The sequence below is a fragment of the Mixophyes fleayi genome, chromosome 3, assembly GCF_038048845.1.
Source record: "Mixophyes fleayi isolate aMixFle1 chromosome 3, aMixFle1.hap1, whole genome shotgun sequence".
Lineage (NCBI taxonomy): Eukaryota > Metazoa > Chordata > Amphibia > Anura > Limnodynastidae > Mixophyes > Mixophyes fleayi.
Genome location: NC_134404.1, coordinates 183369790 through 183392735, shown reverse-complemented (window position 1 = coordinate 183392735; position 22946 = coordinate 183369790). Strand labels below are relative to the sequence as shown.

Genomic DNA, 22946 nt, shown 5'->3' with positions numbered 1-22946 from the left:
GCCCACTATATGGAATTCCATCCCTCACACAATAAGACTTTCCTCTTGTCTACAAACTTTCAAGCATTCTCTGAAAATCTACCTCTTCAGACAAGCTTATAATATTCCTTAACCACTGTCTTAACCTCACTAGATTACCCCATTACCATCCGTTACACAATCCACACAAGACAACAACCCTCTGACAAACATTGTTGTGTGAATGGATCATATAGCATACTATTCCCTTTTTGTTTTCGTTTTTTGTTTTTTTTTTGCATTCACAATCCAGCTGGTCCGAAATGCAATATGTAGACTTAATCTCATGTATCCAACTCCCATTGTCCCATAAATTGTAAGCTTGTGAGCAGGGCCTTCTCACCTCTTTTTCTGTTTTGCCCAGTTTGTTTATTACTGTGTTTGTCCCTAATTGTAAAGTGCTACCGAATATTTTGGTGCTATATAAATAAATGATGATATGTAGTGTTGCATTAGCTCTGCATTCACATGTAGGTGAATGGGGCTCTTTAAGGCTGGTTCAACACTGCCTGTGCAATACACCAGCGGTTCCCAAAGTGTGTGCCGCGGCGCTGTCACAGGGGTGCCGCGGCCGCCATAGCTAAAAAAAAAAGAACTTGCCAATCCAGCGCCGGATCTTCCTCCTCACCGTTCTCACTGACTGTAAGGCGTGACATCATCACGTCCAACACTGTCAAAGAGGAGCAGCAGCAGAGAGGAACAATGAGAAAGAAGAGAGAAAAAAATGAGGAAAGAAGGTAAGTAAAGGAACAGAGAGGAAAAAGCAATGAGGTACACAAAATTATATAGTGAAGTGGTACACAGAGAGTGATTGGATGAAAGGGGGACACAGAGAGTGATTGGATGAAAGGGGGACACAGAGAGTGATTGGATGAAAGGGGGACACAGAGAGTAATTGGATGAAAGGGGGACACAGAGAGTGATTGGATGAAAGGGGGACACAGAGTGTGAAATGGTGAAGGGGCCTAAATACTTCTTTATTTTGTCCCAACTACTTAAAAAACGGAGCTACCCGGTAATTATTTTGGAATTATTTGGGAACCACTACAGTACACAATTCCTGGACATGGAAAAATGTGACCTATTTGGATCTACCAGTATTCCACGTTGTGTCTCCGTAATAATGTACTATCTGTTGCCATTAATAAACAATTGTATGTAACAGCAATGCACAGTACAAACTCTAAATAGCCCTGTATAGTGTCATTCTGGCATCTTGTAGCTTTTTGTATGCAGATACAATGTACAGTTGTATTCAAACACGTGAGCACCCCTGATTTATCTGTTTACATTTTTCTTTTTTACACATGCTACAATCACAAAGACCTTATAACTTGACTTATTTGGGCATATTCAATTAGCTTCCGGGATCGCGGCTACACGCGGCCGACTCCTTCACAATAGCTCTACACCAGAGATTTACCCTCACACTCCATAGGGTTGCGAAGGGTAATCTGCGACGTGGCGGTACGTAATTGCACTTTATGTGCGCATACCCACAAAGCTACGATCTCGGAAGCTAATTGAATATGCCCCATTATGCCTTAACGTAAGCCAGGTGAAGACTCCAAAGTTGAATTAATACTCTGATCCTTATATTATCTCAATATGCTATACTGAGCACTTGAAATAAAGACAATTGATTGTACAATGCACGGGAAATTTAAAAAAATCAAACATCAAAAACCCAATTCTTCCAGCAAGGAATTTCTAATATCGGAGACCTCATTAAGAAATGGAAATTAATGGAACTGTTGAAGTCTATGCATGATCTAGACGACCAAGACAAAATTCAGATAAGACTATTTGTAAACTGATCAAATATGCAAGGTAGACCATTCCCACATAATTTTATCATGTACAATTTGCAAAACAATATTTAGATAAGAAAAAATGTTTTGTCCGAAACCTTTGAAGAAAACAACACCTTGCCAACTGATAAGCATGGGGAGCGGTCTACTATGCTTTGGGGACTGTGTGACAACCAGTGGTACTAGAAATATTTAGTTAAATCCATTCTTCCTTCCACCAGGAAAATGTCAACAAATATCCCATTGTCAGTGAAGAAGCTAAAAATAGGTGGTATATCTTGGCAAGATAACAATTCAAACCTACCCCCAAATCCACCAAGTATGAAAATATACAGATTAAGGTTTTTGAATTGCCTTCACAGTCCTCATATTTTAATATTATTTTAAAATCTCTGTGGAAATCTCAAACGTGTAATACATCAAATAATATTTCCGTAAGGATTTTAAACTTTGAGATCCACACATTTGTGTTTTAAAATGTAGCAAAGTTGTCTTTATTTTCAGAATTCCACAGGTAAAGTTTTCCTCAGAGCTTAGTTGTCAACAAAATCACACTTGACTTATGGCCCATTCCCACTATACATCAAAGCAAAGCATGCTTCACAGCTGAAATATGTAAGTGGGAAATATGTAAATCCTTACTCAACAGTTGTTAACTTGTCATGGGAAACAAAGACTCTCTTTAAATAAAGCTTGTAATCTACCACATGGAAAGCCTAAAATATCACTGACTCTCGCAATACACCCTTTCTTCAGAGTGGCCTTCAGATCTCGACATTTATCACTTGAGTGACTTGTAATATCGCCAACTTCCCCTTACGAATGAATAACCATAACCTAACTACTGCAACATGTTGAGGGATAAGAATGCTGTAGGAACCAATCTACTTCAAGAAAAAAGCTGTGCCAGAATCAGAGTAACAAACCCAAAATCCCTCCCATCCAGACCTCACACCTATCACTGGAAAAGACTTCTCTTTGCTCAAGGAGTTGAATGATCTAAAAGCTACTGTTCAAGCAGAAGTACAAAACGTCTCTGTGGCTGGATCACTCACTTATACATACCGTATATACTCGAGTATAAGTCGACCCGAATATAAGCCGAGGCACCTAATTTTACCACAAAAAACTGGGAAAACTTATTGACTCGAGTATAAGCCTAAGGTGGGAAATGCAGCAGCTACTGGTAAATTTCAAAAATAAAAATAGATACCAATAAAATTACATTAATTGATGCATCAGTAGGTTGATTAATGAATGAGTATAGATGTATTGGATTCGTACAGTATAAAGCAAATATAAACAGTAGACAGTATAAATATGGCACAGTGTTAAACAGAGGTAAATGTTACAGTGTTCAGCTTGCAGAGCAGTATTTCTAATGGATGCTGTAGGTATTGCACTGATAAGAGTGTCTGTGCCGCTGGTAGATGGATGTAAATAGTGCTTCTGCCTGTATTAACTTTGGCAGCCTGGAATGCACAGTAGGGGCTGTAATGGTGAATGTGTATCCCGTTCAGATGTGACAAAAGTATGCAATTACCTTCTGATGGTGGTCAAACTACCATTATGGTGGATGCCAGGAGTCTTGTGCGCGGTCCCGGGTAGGTTGGGTAGATGCTGACCGGTCTGAGCAGGAGCGATGTCGATATGGCTGTGAGGTCAGGTGGGCAGCGGTGTCCTGTCCGGGCGGTGTGTTAGCTGGCACTGAGTGCTGGGTAGTTTCCCCGCTGGCGGCTCCGATCTATGTTTTTGCCGGGCAGCATGTGTTCCTGATGTGGCTCTGCGCAGTGTGATGTGATGTCAGAGGTCACGCTCTGCTGCATCCTGCATTGCTCTCAGTACGGCACCTTCTCTCCCCACTAGGAATGCCGCTCACTTAGATCACCCCAAACATCACTCGAGTATAAGCCGATGGGGGTCTTTTTCAGCACAAAAAATGTGCTGAAAAACTCGGCTTATACTCGAGTATATACGGTAACTTATTCTATGAATATATATATATATATATATATAAATTATTAGCGCAGTGCGCTAATTGATATTGCAAATGTACTGATTTTTATTATATTGTGTAGCACTTTTGTATAGGAAATGTATTTATTGCTGAGACAGTGTACCAGGGGAGGAAATTGGATTTATGTAACTTTTCTAAAGAAAGTCCAACTTGAGGTCGGAGCTTGCTGAAGTAATGAACCGATCATGTAGAAAGGCGAATTGAGGCAGTGGTCGCCTTCCAACAATCAGTAGAGACCAGTTTCCAGCTAATTCGCCAGGATACAACATCTGCAAGAAGCCCAAGAAATTTGGAGAGTAGAGCGAGGAGGAACAATCTGAGAATCTGGGAGATTGAAGCCAAACATTTCTAACCCTATCTTAAACTCTTTATGCAGAGGATCACGTGATGTGTTTCTTTGACTACATTATTACAGTGCTAAAGAAACCATGTTAAGTAAAACTCACTTAATCAACTTCGACAATAATACCCTACGGATATTTTAAGGTGTCTCTCCCATAATGCTGTCCAAAAGCAGAGACTTAAAGCCATTCATGACTCTTCTACTGCAAAACCACATTAGGTACAAATGGGGATATCCAATTTGCATCCTCATCTGACATTAGAATTAAATACATGTGGCCAAAAATCTTGATGAGGCACAAACTTCCACCCAAAAACGGGGGATTTCGACTGTTGAAGACCTTTCACATGATCCAATTTCCTTGTCATAATGAACTGTGAAACCAACTTCACCCCAACCTCCAAGACCAGAGTGTTCTGCAATTTACAGATCTTTCAGATCCTTAGACCCAAAGACAGGTTGATTGTGATTTATTAGCTCTATTACTTTGCCAATTACAGGTCTATCCCCACTATTTCCACTGGGACAAGGACTCTTTTGGTATGGTCTCTTCTACCTTTGTTTTTGGTATGTTCTCTAAACTTCTAGGTTTTATTGAACCAGTGGGTGAGGGATAACAGAGTAACCATTGAATTTTGGTTCCAATGTACAAATAATAACCAACAATAAACTTTTGATAACCGCTTGCTTCTATAACTATGCAATTTGAATCTAAAGTACAGCAAGGTTAATCTTCCCTGTTCAAGTCTGGAAAGCACATCTAGTTTGCAGTTTGCTCATATTTCGCAACAACTAATTATATTTATAATGTTTACGTTTATTATGTTTACCATGTTAATTTATATACTCTGCAATATTTACATTCCCTATACTCCCCACCCTATTACCAATCATGCCTCTAATAACCTAGTAGCACATTCAAATATCTCAAGGGTTCAAAATAGGACTCTTCACTCCCTTTCTCTGGAGATTTTGTTAATATGTAACTGGCACCTATCAACAAGATAATACAATTAATAAGAATGGGAATGAAGCAGTATAAGAATTTTTTTTTAAAAACGCTCCCTCCTACAACACAGTAACTATAGCATATTGCTGCTATGGAGAAGTTTATATACCACATTTGGGCACGTCTGGACCCCGTGGCTCTTTAGAGAGCTAGACACAACCACATTCCCCATAAATATTATAATCATAATGTACTCAAAATTAAATTTACTGGCTGGAAGATTATCTTTCTCCCTTGCCCCTCATATTCAGTAATGTTTCCCATCCAATACAATAACTGTTACCCCGTGAAACTCTTACACAATTGTAATAAAAATACTACCGCCCCCATTGTTTTTGGTGCTCCTGTAATGTCCCTTCCCAATTTCCCTTCCTTCCGCTCTATCCTCCACCTCACTGATTTTTTTTGTTGTGAGATAAGTCTATCAAAACTTCAATATGTTGTGTTTATTAGATAATGATCTAATGTGCTGTAATTGACTGTAAAATAAGGTCCTCTGTGGAATTTACATATTTTTCTACATTGTTAACTTATTCGGTGATCTAACAAAATAAAGAATTATAAAACATGTCATGAACTGTCTTTTATCTAAGCGCTGTTAAGAGGGCATTCTGACTACATGTATATTTCATGGAAAGACCTTGATGACTTGTGGTTCATTGATCCTTTGTCCCCAAACTGAGATGTTCCCATATCAATGCATGCTAAGGACCTACACTCAATAAGAGCACTATTTAGGCAGTACAGATGTGTCCTAACTGCATGTATATGCTTGTTAAGTCATCATGTTTACAAACTCTAAATGTAAATTGCCAAAGGCACTATAGTCAGGATGCCCTCTAGTGATCTTCCATCAGCTTCTAAAGCAATTGTTGTGTTATGATGAGAAATGTTAGTCTAAAAATTCTACAGCAGTACAAAAAGTACAAGTGAAAGAACAATCATTTTATTTTACTCAATTGCACTGATTTTTTTCCATTAATTTCATATAGTCTGCCCCTCACATAGCCCACAGTTTTATGGCACATTTGTCTCATTTACATTATTATAAGCAAGGCCTTCTTTATCCTTTGTATAAGCATATTATGTCTGTTTACTATTTATTATTTTTACTTTTCTACATTGAATCTTTTCTGTTGATGTATTCAATGATATATTGTATGATCTATTCGACACTCACTATTTCTTGTATTTAAATTTTGTTTTTGTCCTCTTAAGCTGTGGTTCTGTGGAATGCCTGGTTCTGCTTTTAAAGAGAGGTGCCTGTCCAAATTATCAGGATATCTCAGGATGCACACCTCTTCACTTGGCAGCTCGAAATGGGTATGCTTTTTGTGTTTGTTTTGTGTTAACAATAATTTCTGTACAGGGGGGCGGTCTAAAATTAAAGAGTACATACAGTGTTCAGAGCGTGGTCACAGTTGGTGGTACTGCATATTATAGAGTTCTTGTTTTGTTTTGTGCTCGAGTGATGCTGCACACTGGACTATACTTTGGAGAAATTCTTATGACAGAAGCTTTTTTTCAGGATTACATACCTAATCCTTCCCCAAGTGTATATTGGGAGAGAGAGACATATTTCAAAATGTAACGGATAATTTGGGCAAATTATCAATCTAGTAACCTGTAGTAAAATTTTAATTTAAAAAAAAAAATGTATTTATTCTAAAGTATTAAATCTATTTGGGAATTCCTATTTGTAATGAGCTATTTTCTTTTTGCAGGCAGAAGAAATGCATGAGCAAACTCTTAGAATACAATGCAGATGTCAACATTTGCAATAATGAGGGTCTGACTGCAGTAAGTCATATTTTTATCTTGGACTTGGTAAATGTAGAGGTGCAATTAGATAGCTTGCGGTAGATTACACTTTAATGTGTTTTCCTATTAAGCTTTCTGAATCAAACTTAAGTGATGCAAACATTTAATTCACCTTCTATGCTTTACTAGAGAGGGTTATTTACCAAAATTGCTTAAATATTTGATTTCAACATAGAGTGTTGAATGTGAAAGTAACAAAGGCTGCTATTGGGTCTAAATAACCACTGGATCTAATTGTGCTAGTGTGCAGGGGAGATCATCAGAGCCTCCATCACTACAGGGTCTCCTCAAAGTGTTTTAAAGAGAAATTTATTTATTTTAAACTCTTTATTTTACGAGGAAATAGGTAAAAGAAGTACATTAAATAATTTTATATGAACACACGAAACGTTTCTATCAAATATTGTGAAAGGAAGAATGGGGTGCAAGCATGGGGAGAGAATGTCGGGAGAGAGAAGGGTTGAAACGGGTAAGCATGCGGGGGAAATGTTTAAAAGGGAGGGGCGGGCATTGGAATTGAAGAAATGCTAGCATCTTGCATATGGGCATAGGTGCCCTAAACTGTGCGTGAGGCAAAGACCATCAATATGGGGGTGTATACCCGGAGGGTGCAGGGCCCAACCAGGAGGATCCAGAGGCAGCTCAGAGTCTAAATTGCTGGTACGTCCGCCGCTCCCTAAACTTGGAACAGGGTAGGGGTGGATAGGCAGCTAGAGCTTTCCCTAAGATACTAAGGGGCCCAAACACAATGAAACTTGTGTGATTTATCTTGTAGACAATAGGTGATATCTTGTAGACAATGGGTGATACTTGCGGTATGCCAGACATAGTTCCGAAGGGCCTGTATAGAGGGTGGGGTGGGGGTCAGAGATTTTGCAGCAGCTAGAATATGGGAGATCAACTATTTGACGGGACACTCTCCTTCTCTGTTGTCCTCTTCCTGATGAAAGTCCAGGGGTCCTTAGACAACTGTTGCTCGAAGATGGAGTTAATGATCGAGAGGACCATATTCCAGAAGAAGACTATACGTGGGCATGCGCACCAAATGTAGAGGGGCATGCCCTTCTGACCACAGTTGCGCCAGCAGTTCACAGTGGACGTGGGAAACATCTTGGAGAGCCTGTCAGGTGTGTAGTATCACCTGTAATATAGTTTGAAGGCCATTTCCTTGATTTGCGTGGAAATTGAACTTTTGGCTATCCCCTCTCTGACGACTTCTCAACCAGTGTCATCAAATGGGGGACTCCAGTCTCTTTCCCATTCACGTTCATGATGACATTGTGAGTCATATGTGTACTTCATCAGCCAGTTGTATACCAAAGATATCATCCCCTTAGTGAGGGGGAGTGGAGGCTTAGCCGCTTAAAAAAAGGAATTGTCCGAAGGGTGTCAGGGGAGTGCAGGGGTGCATTAAAATGACGGATCTGGAAAAAAAATTCAAAGAAAAGGGGGTCGAAGGGTTCGAACCTTTGGTGAAGATCGGATAGGTAGGTCCAGGCCCCATTAGCAGAATTTGGGACTGGAGAGAGGAAGCTGCTGGTGGCCGATCTGTACCAGAGAGACCCCAGAGGGAGGCTAAAAAGTAGATGAAGTGTGAAGTGTCTCTCTAAATCTACCCATGCTGTGGTCTGATAGGGAGCATAAGTGGTTGCTTCCTGGCTCAGGTGTGATGCCAAGTAATAAAATTTCATATCTGGGAATCCCCTGCCCCCACGGATGCTGGGTTTCTTAAGGACTGTTACCACGATTCTATTGGGTTTCCCAAGCCAAATAGACTTCAGGAAGGAGGATTGTAAGTCCTGAAACACAGATTCAGGGAGGGTCTGGTACATAAGTTTGCGGATCAGGTTCATCTTGATAGTGATGATCTTCCCCAGCGACAAGATCATATAGCTCTGCCAAATACACAGGTCCCAATTAACTCTGGTTAGAAGGTGAGGCAAAGTTTCTTGGTACAGCCAGCCATATAGGGAGTTGATGTATACACCTTGGTATTTGATCTCGCATTTCTGCCATTGTAGGGTTAGCTTGTATATGGGCCTTCATGTGGGAGGGGACATGTAGAAGCATGGCCTCAGATTTGGTGACATTCATTTTGTAACCCGACAGGGAGCTATATTTGATTATAAGCTGGAATAGGGAAGATAGATTCCTGGGGATTTGTGAAAGAGAAGAGGATATCGTCTGCGAAGAGAGATATCTTAAGCTCCCGTGGCCCCACCTCCACACCCCGTATTGAGGCCGTCTGTCGGACAGTCACCTATAAGGGTTCTATGACTAATGCAAAGACCAATGGCGACAGAGGGCACCCCTGTCTCATCCCGTTGGAGGGGGAAATCGGGTCAGATAAAGTGCTGTTAAATAAGACCCTGGCCGATGGGGAGTCATATAGGGCTGATACACCCGTCAGAAATTCTGCTAAGAAGCAATAAACCTTCAAAGCATAGAACATGAAGTCCCAGGAGATCCGGTCAAATGCCTTCTCGGCTTCTAGAGAAAGCAACATTGCTGGGAAGAACCTATGGTTGATAATCTACATAAGGTCAATCGCTCTACAGGTATTATCTCAGGCCTGGCACCCTGGAAGAATCCTACCTAGTGATAATGAACCAGTTCCGGGAGGACCCTGTTTAGGCGGGGTTCCAGGATCTTGGCATACAGCTTAATATCTGCATTGACTAGGGAGATAGGGCTGTAGCTCACACAATCACAGGGATCCTTCTCCTCTTTGTGAATGCCCACTATACGGGCCTCCAACATTACACTAAGAAAGTGATCTCTCTGCAGCACAGCATTAAACAGGGTATGCAGGTCAGGAACCAAAATGTGTGAATTTTTTTTGTAGTAGGCCGCAGTGAAGCCATCTGGGCCTGGAACCTTTGAGACCTTCTGTGCCTTAATTACTACTGAGATTTTGGCTGCCATGATCTCCTCATTCAATTGTTGGGCAGATAGACAAGAAAGCTTGGGAAGCGTCACACGTTTCTTTAACTCTGCTGGGGCGGTGCCTGGGGAGCTTTTACCAGGGTTCTGAATATCAAGGTTATACTGTTTATTGTAAAATGACTGGAACTGCATGCTATGAAGTCAAGGTTATAGATGGGTGATTCCAAGGCCGGGACATTGTTTTGGGACCCTTAGCTCGTAGTCTAGCGGCCAGGATCCTGTTTGCCTTATTTCCCCTCTCGTTGAACAACTGCTTCAGCCATTTCAGGTCCTTGGCAGGGGTCTCTGAAAGAACAAGGTTCGGTTCAGTCCTCACTGTAAGGAGTTTGGTCAGGGTATTCGAATCTGGAGCCAGCTTGTGTTGTCACTACAGGGTCTGAATTTTTATAGCCAGTGAGAGATGTAGACGTAGACACTTTTTTGAGGCCAAGCTTATTACATGTCCCCTGGCCACCGCCTTATGGGCTTCCCACAGTGTCACGGGGGAGGTTATTCAGGAGAAAGTACTCCTCTAGGATAGGCCGAACTTGAGGAGTAAGTTGTGGGTCATGGAGGATGGAGTCATTAAGTTGCCATTAACGGAGGCGGGGGGCTATATCCGATAGGTCAGCTGATACCATTGCTCCATTGGCTTTACGTCAATGGAGCAATGGTGCTCTCCTCTATGTATGTTACCTATATAACGCAGTACAATGTGACTGCGGATTTAGAAGACCAAGCCTGTCAGACCTATTATTTCTATTTCAGCAATGACAATTAGCAATGGAGCTCTCCTGAATGTCACTGGAGACTTTGAAGAACACTGCTACCCTTCCTCTTTCTTTTCTACCTATGATGCTGCCCAACTGCACTAGAGACTGCCAAGAACTGTGCTATTCCTTATGTGTCCCTCTGTGAAATGGTGCTGGATCACCGTGGAGGGCGGTACTTATAGAATGCAAAACTTACGGTCGTTCATGTAGGGTGGAGGAGCATAAAACAAGACGATTCCAATGGGGAGTCTACAGAAAAGCATTAGTTATTTTGGCAGTAGTCTAGGAGGTGAAACAGGGGCGGTGGATTTGGCCGCCCTCTTCACAGTCGACAACTCGGTGGAGAAGAGCTTTCTAGGTGTGGAAGTGGCCCTCTCTTAACTGGAGCCAGTGCCAGGCGTCGAGGAGGTGGGCAGCGTCGGCCAGTAAGTGGAGCTTGTTATTGTGCTATAGTAGGATATGAAAATGAAAGCCCTATCTGTATTGGATGTTGTTTTCCCTGAGCATCGACGTGATAGGCTTCATCGTCTCTTGAGGAGCGTCAGCGGGGCAATGTCCTGAAAGATCTCTATGGAGGCTCCATCGAATAAGATTGAAGCAGTCTTGCGGTATTCCCGCAGGATTGCCTCCTTGGTGGTGTAATAATGACATTGAATAATGACATCACAGTGATGGTAAGCTTCCTGGCAGCGTGGTCGAAGAGTCTTCCGCAAGGGCTAGGTGGCCAAAAAGTCTCTTCGGGTACTGGTCAAGCACATAGAGTTCTACTGTTTTGGGCATGCCCCTGATAAGCAGGTTATTGTGCTGGGCCCTATTTTATTGACCTTCCTGCTGTTTCTGCAGATGGAGTACATCCAGTGGTAGGCGTTGAAGATCCGTCTCCGGGCCTTGTGGGATTAGATAACCTCGGCCATCTTGGACTCAAGATGGTCAGTCCTGTCTCCCAGATCATGCAGTTCAGCGGTCAACGTGCCAGTGGCTTTATGCACTTCTGCATGGATTGCCTACGCGATCTCCTAGTCTCCTTGACTTTGTAAATCTTCGCAAATCAGCGAGGACTTGCAAGAGTCCTCAGAGTCTAAGTGGTCTTGAAGGTGAGGAGAACACCATGGGTGTTAGCATCTGTATAAGCAAACTTCATAAAGCTCTGGGGCTTGTCAGAGCCGCCAGCTCTCTCTCCCCCTTTAGGCATGACAACCTTGTGGGAGAGCCACTAGAGAGAGCAGACAAAGTAAGCAACTAGGGGGTTATTCTGTGGTGGTGTAAAGGCTTCAAAACATCATTCCAGGGCAAGAACCGGATCCAAGGGTCATAGGGGGTGTCTCAATTCAGCTCATGGAGACTAAGCTGGCCCCAGTTGTGGTAAGTGAAGAGCGTGTCCAATTTACCCCAGGCCAGTCCTGTTGGGTGGCCCACAAGGATGTGCAGCAAACACAGTCCAAGTGTGACAATCAGGTCAGGGGGGTGGTGTGGGCAGTGCACCAGGCTGGAGCAGCACTTGAAAGTCAGGCAGTCCAATGTCAATACACCAGAGTAGTAGAGAGAGGGTCCTATAGGTTGCTGTGAGTGTGATTTGCAAGACTTAACTGTGTAGGAACTGTCTGGACACAAGATAGCTGGAGACTTGAGGGATAGTTGCAGTATAAAATACTACCAGTGGGTGGCAGAAAAGGCCTGTGGATGATGTATGTACAGCAGGTCAGCCAAGCTACAGGCCCTGTGATTTTACTGGGTAGATTTGAGCTCAATAGTAGATTGTGCCCCACCAGGAGATGCGGTCAGAGCGCCTGGTCTTATCCAGTCCACAATGGGAGTTAGCCACCCCTGGCTCTACAGTGGTATGATGTTCAGACAGCCAATCAGCCAGGCAAAGTAATAGGTGGCCAGGGAATGTGCGGGGGAGTTGCTGCACGCTGAGTCCTTTTCTGTGCAGTGTCTGAGGGGATGGTGCAGGGCCTCCAGTGGGGGGGCAGGTGTAGTGTAGGACCCAGAAGTGGGGCTTGACAGGTTGCTGTGGGGCATGGTTAGAGTGCTTAGATTGAGAGCGGCTGCACCGCTTTATACAGTGTGGTACGTGCAGCGCCGGCACCATACATTTAGTGGAGAATCCCAGCAGCAGAGATGCACCCTAACCATGCCGCGGTGGTTCATCGGCCAGGCTGGAGGGGAAACCCGCCTCTGTAGAGGGGGAGCAGATAGAGGGGTTGTTATGATCCGAGGATCCTCTCGAGGTCCCGTGCAGTATGGCGAGGTGGCAGGGAGCTAGGCCGCGGAGGCAAGTCCAATTCTGGGAGGGTGTGGGTGATGTAAGCCCTTGGTTCCCGAGCCACATATTGATGGTAGTGGTAGCCGGTGAAGCTTATGCCAGCCGCCCCAATATTGGTCTTCAAAGTCCTGGTATTACTGCTCCTTGTGCGGTGGGGTATACCATGAGGTAGAAGTAAAATTATATATAGTTCTTTGTTTCATGGGCCCTATAAATTTCTAATACCCTGTGTAAAATACACATATATTTGTTATTGCTGTGCCCAAGAAAACATTTTGGGATTAATAACTGGGTTTTTTTTTTATCTGTGCATAGAATGGAAAATAATATATTCCTTCTATTAAGCTACCAAAAGGAAGCCCTATCTTAAAATAAAAACCTTATAAAACTTGTGTGGTTACAAATATAAATATGTAATTCCCATTTTGAATCTAGACATTGCAAATGAGAAATGTCATGATTTTTTAGCTAGCTTATTTTTGTATTCAAATAATGTAACATTTCTTCATTTGCAAAGTTTTGTTTGGTTCCATTATTCCTTAGAATGTGATTTCAAGATGTACCACTTTTCTCAGTCCAAAATAATGTAATTGATATGCTTATTAATAAAAGGCTTTGCAAAAATAAACTGTCTCCTTTTAATCATTGTCAAGTAAAATGTCATACCTTCTCAGTGTTGCTTTAATTTCCTTTGAAAGGAAATGCTTGGAACACTACTGATGTTCATACTAAAAATAAGTGTTTTACCATTTTTTGTTTAGTATTTAGTTAGCGATGAGCCTGACAACACCTACAGAACCAAAGGTGGCAAGTGTTTAGGTGTGGAACAGCACCAATAGTCGCATGATTTCATTATTAATGGTTTTAATTTTGTCCTTGATTTTATTTACATTTATCAGTTTACTCTTATTATGTTCCTCAGTGTGACATATGTTAGGTAACCACCAAGTATTGGCAAACTGTTACTGATAGTCATTAATTTTCTTGTTCTATACATAGGGATGTCTGCTTATTTTCTCACATGGCAGGCATATCGTGCTCTGAAAGCACAGAGGATGAACCATAGAGGAGACTATGTTGGTCATAAGGAGGACCTTAACACCCTGTTGGGGAAAAAAATAATGTACTAGTTATGATACAACAGATTGCTTAATATTAATCTTTATTTCATTACATGCCATAGTAATAAGTTAGCTGTAATTAGCTACATTTTGATTTAATGAAACAACCATAAAACATCAGCTTTGACAAGTATTTTATCACTTTTTAAGGTTTTTAAGGTTACAGCAATTTAAACTGGAGGGGGTACATGTAATTGAAAGTCTCAACTGGATATATTGAGGATAGAGGGTTGCATGTGTCCTGTAAAATCCCAGGACAATACTTGAAGGTGTTTTTTCTTTTTTGTGTCATCTTCCTGGGCTGAGACATTTTAAATGATTTTACATTTTGTGTGTGTTCAGGGCTTCTAGGTGTCTGAAAGCAAGTAACAGCAAGGGAGCCTCCTCTAGTAATGCATTATTCTTTCTATTGAAATCCCAGAGCCTGTTCTCTAAATGCAGCAGGTATGAACCCTAGTAGAGTAGCATACAACCTGTGAGACAGAACAAAGTAAATATGTGCTTTCCTTGTTTATGTGATGAGATCCGTAACGTATTCTGGACCAAAAGAATACCTTAGAAAGTGCCAATGTGTCTGGAAAACTTTCTCCTACATCAGTAGAAATAGCAGATTTGATAAAAATAAAAAAGAATGAGTGTAACAATGGAGTGTCTGTGTATACACAGCAGATCAAGTAAAGCTTGTTGAATATATACATTGCTTTGGATTTGCCTCGGCATATGTAGCACACATTACAAAGGCCATATTTTGTATACGGTGGATATGTCAGCCTACTATGTACATACTTAAATAAAATGTTTTTTTTATTATGCTCTCAATTTAAAAAGGTTCTCCAGCTTAATAAAGAATTGTTGAGTCCCCACAACCTTTTTTTACTCCACCCACAATGGAGACAAATTAATTTTTACATACATGGCCAGAGCTTCCAGCGCTGATGTAGTTGTGTTCAGACACTGCTCATCATTCATTCCTCCGCTTCCAGCTTTCACAGGTCTGTAGATCCACATTTCCATGCATATTCTGCCTCCTATATGTAATAGCACATTAATAGTACTCTGGTTCAATATAATGTGCTATCATTTATAACACATTACACTGTGTCATGAATGGAAGAGAACTGCATGCAAATGTCCTGCTACAGACCCATTAAATTGTTACAATGCTGGCAGCTGAGCGGTATACAGTGATTGCTAGATGTCAATCATGTGCTGGAATAACCAGCAAAGAAAGAATGACCATGTTTGCTTTTGGAATTTGATTCTCATATCATATACAAATGAAATCTAATGTTTGATCATAACATTTACAAACTACTCATACTTACCTGGGTTTCTGTCTAATGATTTTTAACAACATTTATTAAAGGCTTTCTTTTTTTACTTCTTTCTAACATCCCTTGTGCTTTCTACATTGTATATTTATATTCACATAGTTGTGTGTTGTTGGTGGCTAGGAAACAGTGCAGCTCTTCAGTTGAATCCAGAGAGCAGCATTGTCCAGAGCACAGAGGAAAACTAGAAGTAAAAAGTAAAGTAATAAATGTTGCAGAGGGGTATACAATCCAATACACTAGACATCTGAACTTGGAAATCCCTGTAATGAGTAAAGTTCTAATTACAACTATATTATTATTTTTGTTTATATAGCTCCAATCACATTACCCAGCACTGTACAGAGAATATGGAGTCACTCGCATCAGTCCCTATCCCATTGGAGCTTACAATCTAAATTCCGTAACACACACGCACACATCAATTTTGTCAGAGGAAAATTAACTTACAAGTATGTTTTTCGACTGGGGTAGGAAACGAGAATTCAAAGGAAACTCTGGAAACACAAATAATGCCCTAGTCAGAATCGATCACAAGTCCTCGGTGCTGTGAGGCATCACTGCTAACTACTGTGCCACTGTACTGCGTATAAATTTCTATATATCTATATATATCTCATTTATATTTAGTTTGTGTCAATATTATTAGTGTAGTTTTTATTTAATTAGCTTATTGTATCTTACATAGATTCACTGGCTGGCTGTAAATGGACGAACAGAGCTTCTTCATGACCTTGTGCAACATGTAAGCAATGTGGACGTAGAAGATGCAATGGGACAGACCGCACTGCATGTCGCCTGCCAAAATGGACACAAAACAGTAAGTCTGCAATATTTTGTTTAATGGCTTTGTTTTTAATTTTAGTACATATGTATAATATAAGAAAAAAAAAAAGTAGTTATTCTGTGCGTCATGCAGGGCCCGCTTGCTTCTTACCTTGTGTGGAGCGGAGGTCGGGATCTTCTGCTCCTCTGTCAGACGTGGTGTGTGGCACTGGGCTGTAACACCATAGTCCAGAACTACATTTCCAGCCCATCGCTGACTTTGAGGAGCACCTGCTTCACAGGCAAGAAGCTGCTGGCTTGTGCCGCTCTGTGTCAGCATCGCCTCTCAGTGTAGGGGCACCGCAGGGAATATTATGACTTTGAATATGTAACTCATTCAGTGTTTTATACACCACTACACATTCCCTCTGGAGAAAAAAAACCCTGCTGGTTCAGTTTAGCAGTTTTGTCTGTGACGTAACAAGCAAAAGCAATAGAACTATGATGTTACCCCACTGGATGTCTGTATCCAGGTATGCCTTCTCATTATAATTACAGCACCTCCTAGCACTGAGCTTAAATCACCTTAAAAGGAAACCATTGTAAACGACCATCTGTAAATGCTAATTAGAGAATTCCTTTATACATCAAGAATACACTATATCCTAGTGAACTCTTCATATAATATCTCTGATCGGGTGCAATACATTTTCTTACTTTAATGTATGCAGGGTGTAACTGGGTCACCCCTCCCCTGGACCTACACAATGTTGGAAACTGTTTATCCAGCTTAGCAAGGTACATGGCATATATTAATATATGTATAAATGAAATACCTTCACCTGTTAGTCTAGGGGGCTCTGGGAGTTCCAATTAATCTAGAATTCTCCTTGGAGTTTGCACTAGACCCTAGTGACAAGGCCCTGGAAGTCCGGGTCGGAGGTCTGTAGGTTTTGTCGTCCAGACTAAATTACAGTAATGCTGAATGGAGACAGAGCCCTAGGACCTCTGGTGCAGAACCCACCAACTTGCCACTATACTATAGTTAAAGTGTCCTGGCTGACAAATAAGGGGTCAGGTTAAGACAGTGGTCTAGTCTAAAATAAAGCAAAAAAACAACTCTATAAAAGGAGTGCTGGTAGCCCTGTTAACATTCTTGTGGTAATTGTATATACTTTTGGAACAGGTCTTATAAATGGAAATAATATTAGATTACGCTTGATTTTCCTTGAATTACTGCTTTCCTGTGACAGAGATAAACGCTCACACTTTAGTGAACCCCCGGCTATCCTGCACAGAGCATAGCATTCTCTAAAGCAGTGCTCTGCCAGATACCCTGCATTCCTGATCCACCGTAAGTGGACAGAAAGGATTCAGCCAGAGCAACAGACAAGATATGCCGCACATATTGCTAAAGATGTATGAGCGGTTTCATGCACTGGTAAAGGAGCGTGGTGATGGCATAGACGTCCTTCTACAATAGTTTACTCCACGTTAGTGTGCAGTTGTCACTCGGTGAGGGCTGGCTTGGCATAGTGTGGCAGTAGACATAGTCTGTGACAACTAGTTGATTAAAAACCAGTGAAAGCCCGAAAATATTGGATATGCTGAGTGACGTACTTTGCACATCCCAGCACACAGAATTTCACATAATATATCATTACAATTTCAGCTGCTTCTTGCACGGAGATCAAATCTCACTATAAGAGGAAACGCCACTTTTGTAAAAGATTGTGTTCCTTTATTAAACACGCGTATACACTATATATTGGTAGGTTCTTCATAGAGGAGTTACAAGTAGCTGTTGCACCCCATAGTATATGTTCCACAATTTCCTAACCAGTATGCCTTGATTATACTGTTTAAAGGCGCACTCAGAGCATCTGTCACATATTCAGTATAAAACATATTTGTGCTGTGTACTTGTCCACTTTTCATGTCTGTTCCTGGCTGTTTTTACCCAACATCTGTTCTCAAACACCAGCAGTGTCTTAACGATTGACAGTCCTCGTGTTTAACAGACACTGCTAATCTCTAGCACAGGGGTAGGCAACCTGTGGCTCTCCAGGTGTTGTGAAACTACAAATCCCAGCATGCCTTGCCACCTATCTGCAGTTTATCTACTGGCAAAGCATGCTGGGACTTGTAGTTTTACAACACCTGGAGAGCCGCAGGTTCCCTACCGCTGCTCTAGCAAGTACAACAGTATATTGAAGCATTTAGCTGAATACAGATCTGCCGCTCATGTGATTCAGGCTGAATATCCAGTGAGCTTCTGTTGGGTTATATCTGATTATGCATGTCTGGTCCTGGATCACTGTAGTAGGCGTTACTGATTATTGGCCAGGTGCGAGAGAGCGAGGGAGACAACCCAAGAATCGTTATCTATTTATTTGCGTTACAAACCTGCCTAGCACGGGACAGTCCGTTTAATAAAAGAAATATCTAATCATCTCAAACCTCCATCCAATTTCAGTGTCTAGAAGTAAGGGGTTAAAATTATACAATTTTCATTGTGGAAAGCAAATTTATAAATATAATTTATTGGTTTGTTAAATTTGATGTCAATCTTAGTGTTATTTTACAATTAAGGAGAAGAGCTTGGAAATGTAAAGAAGTTTATAGGTAAACATTTTAACAGTTTAAAAAAAAAAAAAAAAAAAAAAATCTGTTTTAAATGTAAAACAAATAAGGCAAAGGGATATGATCTGTTAAACCTTGCTTCTCCGTAATATGTGTTTTGGATTCTTCCATAGCATATAAACTGAGAATAGCTAGTTCACAGGTAAGGCCACTTCTCCTCATGAAAATGCATGTATATGAAACAAATATTGAGCTCAGTCATCCAACAGCTGAAAAATTACAGTATTGCAGTTTAGCATAATAGCTTCACATGTACTTTGCAGAAACTAATTTTCATATTAATTAAAGTACTTATTGTTACCAGATACATAATTGTTTAATTAAAATATGTCATAGATAATATTAAAATAATTTTATTCACAGTTGATTGTTTATTTTATAGTGAAGTAGATGTGTTACGATATAGTTTAAATGCATAAGAGTGCCAAATAGTGAATTGGTTCAATAAGGTTTGTATGTTAAAGTCTGATTCACATAAACAATGAATGCTGCGAGGAATGTGTTATGTCCGTATCTATTGTTTGCAATAAAGATTCTCCAATGTGATCGCTGTGTTTCTAAAGCACAAAGGGTTTTATTTGCAAAGTATTACAAGACAAAGTTTGGTATGCATATGCATGCGCTTGTTAGCACAACAAAAGCTTCTATCAGAACGCTCTGGTTTCTAAAGCCAGAGGTGAACAATTTATACACTGTACAATTGGAAAAAGTGTCACAAATCCAATTGTCTCCACTTTTGTAATGTCCGGGTATTTTTAGATATTCAGCAGCAGTATTTACTTTAGAACAGTTTTATTGAACATTTTAATTACTCATGAATTATATCAACATTTGAATATTTCCAAAGTTTCACATATAATATTTTTTATTATAGACTGTTTTGTGCTTATTGGACAGTGGTGCAGATATAAACAGGCCAAATGTATCAGGAGCTACTCCATTGTATTTTGCATGCAGGTAAGACTCATGAATAAACTTATTTCAAGCTGGCTGACAAGATTTTGCAGTATACTTTTACATTTTATTTATTGCTAATATTCGTTCCAAATAACTTAGATTAATTGAAAATGACAGTCTAGATTAGTAGAGATTCTCTTCTACCAGATTAAAATATTTTTTGAAAAAAAGCAAAAAAAAAAACATCTACATCCTTACCTCTCTGCCTGTTATTGCCAAATTATGCAGTCCACATTAGTAATATACAGCTTAAAATATAATTTTATGTTTTTTTTTTTTTTTTTTAAAGAAGCTGACAGTATAAAATCTGTCTTTACTAATAAAACTTGTGTTGCTGTGTACAGAAAGGACATTACAGTAACTTTTTTTTTTTGTTAGATAACGTAAAAACTTAAAATTCATTACTCTTGCAGCAGTTTTTATGTGCACATGGCTTCTGTCTGTATAACAATTAATATGGAACAAAAGTTTGGAATAAGGCGCAACTGGGAAGGTAATGAAATGAACAGGTTTTCTGAGTATCACAACATGAATGGATTTCTTCAATGGTAGCATGTAAAATATAATAAATCGTCCATAGTCACAATATGAAATGTATAAAGTCCCAATATGCAATCTTTTCAGGTCATCTGAATGTGATTCCAAATATTCACTCGATATACTCCCATCCGTTTCTCCCAGGATCCACCATACAGTTCATATAAATACGGAAGACAAGAAGAAACAAGGATTCCCTTGTAGTGTAGTATTCCAATATAAAAATATTTTGTGAATAACAATAAAATACACTTACATTTAGTAAGGGTAACAATTTACATCAGGGTATCTTTCACACACGATTGGGCTCCTGCTAACCCGCTGCACCGCGATCGTGTCTCCATACAATCTTCCAGGTTCAGTTGTCCCAGTAACCAAACGGAAGGTGAGAGAAGACAAAAGTCCCCAAATAGTGTAGTATTCCAGTATAAAAATGTTTAATGAACAACAATAAAATTGCACTTACATTCGGTAAGGATAACAGTGCACATTAGGGTATCTTTCAAATGCGGCTAGGCTCCTGCTCACACGCTGTAGCGTAATGGTGTCTCCGTTGCAACTTCCGGGTTCTGTTGTCCCGGCAACCAGGAGACTGTTTCTTCTTGTCTTCCGTATTTATATGAACTGTATGGTGGATCCTGGGAGAAACGGATGGGAGTATATCGAGTGATTATTTGGAATCGCATTCAGATGACCTGAAAAGATTGCATATTGGGACTATGGACGATTTATTATATTTTACATGCTACCATTGATGAAATCCATTCATGTTGTGATACTCAGAAAACCTGTTCATTTCATTACCTTCCCAGTTGCGCCTTATTCCAAATTTCTGTTCCATTGTCTGTAACTTTGGGAATTTTAGTGGGTATTCCCAAGAGAATGGGGCTGCATTCCCCATCCTCTCCCCTATCCTATAGGAGCGCAGGAAGGACATCTATTCTATGATAACAATTAATATGCCACCAGGCATATAGTTTATAGCACAAATAATTTATTTGTTTTCTACAGTCATGGACAACGGGATACTGCACAGATACTGTTATTGCGTGGTGCTAAGTACCTGCCAGATAAGAATGGTGTTACCCCAATGGATCTCTGTGTACAGGTATGTCTTCTCATCATAATTACAGCACATCTTGCACTGACCTTAAAACACATTATAAGGGAACCACTTCTGTAATTTGTACCTTTTTATAAATCAAGAATACACTAGTTTCATTCAATATCTATGATGGTGTGCAATACATCGCCCCATTTTTATGTATGTCAGAGTTTTTCAACACTTCATCCATACCTGCTTTGATTATTTTGTTGAAAGGCACACTGAATGTATAGCTATGACTGTCAATGACATTATTTATTATTTTGGGCAATTTTTCCCTCTGTTTTTGTTTTCGGTTCATTTTAAGAGCTATTAATATATAATGCGATTGATTTTGCTATATTTTTCCTAGTTTGTTAAAAGGTATCACGAAGTTATTACGTCACTGTCAGTTTGCATAGATTTGCTTGTGTTCTGAACCATTATTTTTGTGTTTGTGTTATAATCCATTTACCTCCTATCAAAACCCTCCTGTCAATCTTATTTATTAGAGCATCCTCAAAGCATCTTGGGGTGTGGCCTCATAGTAGGGACATGTCTGCTGTCTGTGAGTCTGTTAAAGTAAAAAAACGCAAAAGCAGTTAAAAATGTGTAGGTATTCTCATAGCCTATGTAGAGACATATAATAAAATTACGTGTAGCATATATTCCCCTGCAGTTGGTATGATTAAGCAACTTCAATGTAGAATTTCAATTTTTAATAAAGAGGCAGTGGCTGATATTGGAGTTGAAACACTATTTATCACGCTTCAGCTGTAATAACCTATAATTGAAATAGCTATCACTTGTAGGAGTAATCAATTAACCGATTAATTTTCCCATACATATTACTGGCTTTCAGTATACTTATCTGGATGCATCAGACCCAGAAAGTTACAGTACACTACTGGGGACATTTGTGTATAACAAAGGCAAAGGAAAACTCTGGTTCAGAGATTTGCTACCTTATTACTAAAAGCAATGGAGGATTTAAATTGTAATTAGAGTCTTGAAAAAATTGTGTTTAACTTTTGAGGTAACTAAAAACACTTTAGAGATGACCTAATTGATATCGACAGCTATGCTCAAGGGCAATACAAAAAATTATCTGACATGCTTTTTAAACCCAGTACTGCACGGATGACAGGGGGCATCCGCTGCAACTGAGGGAACAACCGTTTCACTGGCAACATAGAAAGGGATTTTTCACTGTAAGGGTAGTTATACTGTAGTAGTTTCCTCTGTCAAAGGAGGTAGTAATGGTATAGTCACTATTTGGATTTAAAAATAGATTGGATGCTTTTCTAGTAATACTAATGAGTTAGGTTACTGATGTAAAAATGAGTCTGATTGCCATGTACGGCCTAACAAAGAATCCCCTTTTCCCCAAGCCCCTTTGGTTGAGTAGGCATCAATTTCATTGGGTATCCAATTCCAAATTGCCTCTCTGCTTGGAGAATCCTAAAGTTGGTGTCATTTTATGTATCGCCCACTTGAGTGCTTACTGGCACGCTACCACCACCTA

General features: G+C 40.2%; 1 protein-coding gene across 4 annotated transcripts in view; it reads left to right on the top strand.

The window, feature by feature from the left end:
- The window catches only part of HACE1 (HECT domain and ankyrin repeat containing E3 ubiquitin protein ligase 1), a 77416-nt gene that overhangs the window by 5410 nt on the left and 49060 nt on the right, over window positions 1-22946 (top strand). For 3 of the 4 annotated variants that reach the window (XM_075202842.1, XM_075202841.1, XM_075202844.1), the window contains 5 exons: window positions 6417-6521; window positions 6923-6998; window positions 16124-16255; window positions 19718-19800; window positions 21349-21445. In XM_075202842.1, coding sequence (XP_075058943.1) covers window positions 6417-6521; window positions 6923-6998; window positions 16124-16255; window positions 19718-19800; window positions 21349-21445 — 493 coding nt within the window. Of the gene's footprint in view, window positions 1-6416; window positions 6522-6922; window positions 6999-14463; window positions 14549-16123; window positions 16256-19717; window positions 19801-21348; window positions 21446-22946 lie in introns of those variants that run through there. The other variant, XM_075202843.1, reaches the window with a different exon arrangement.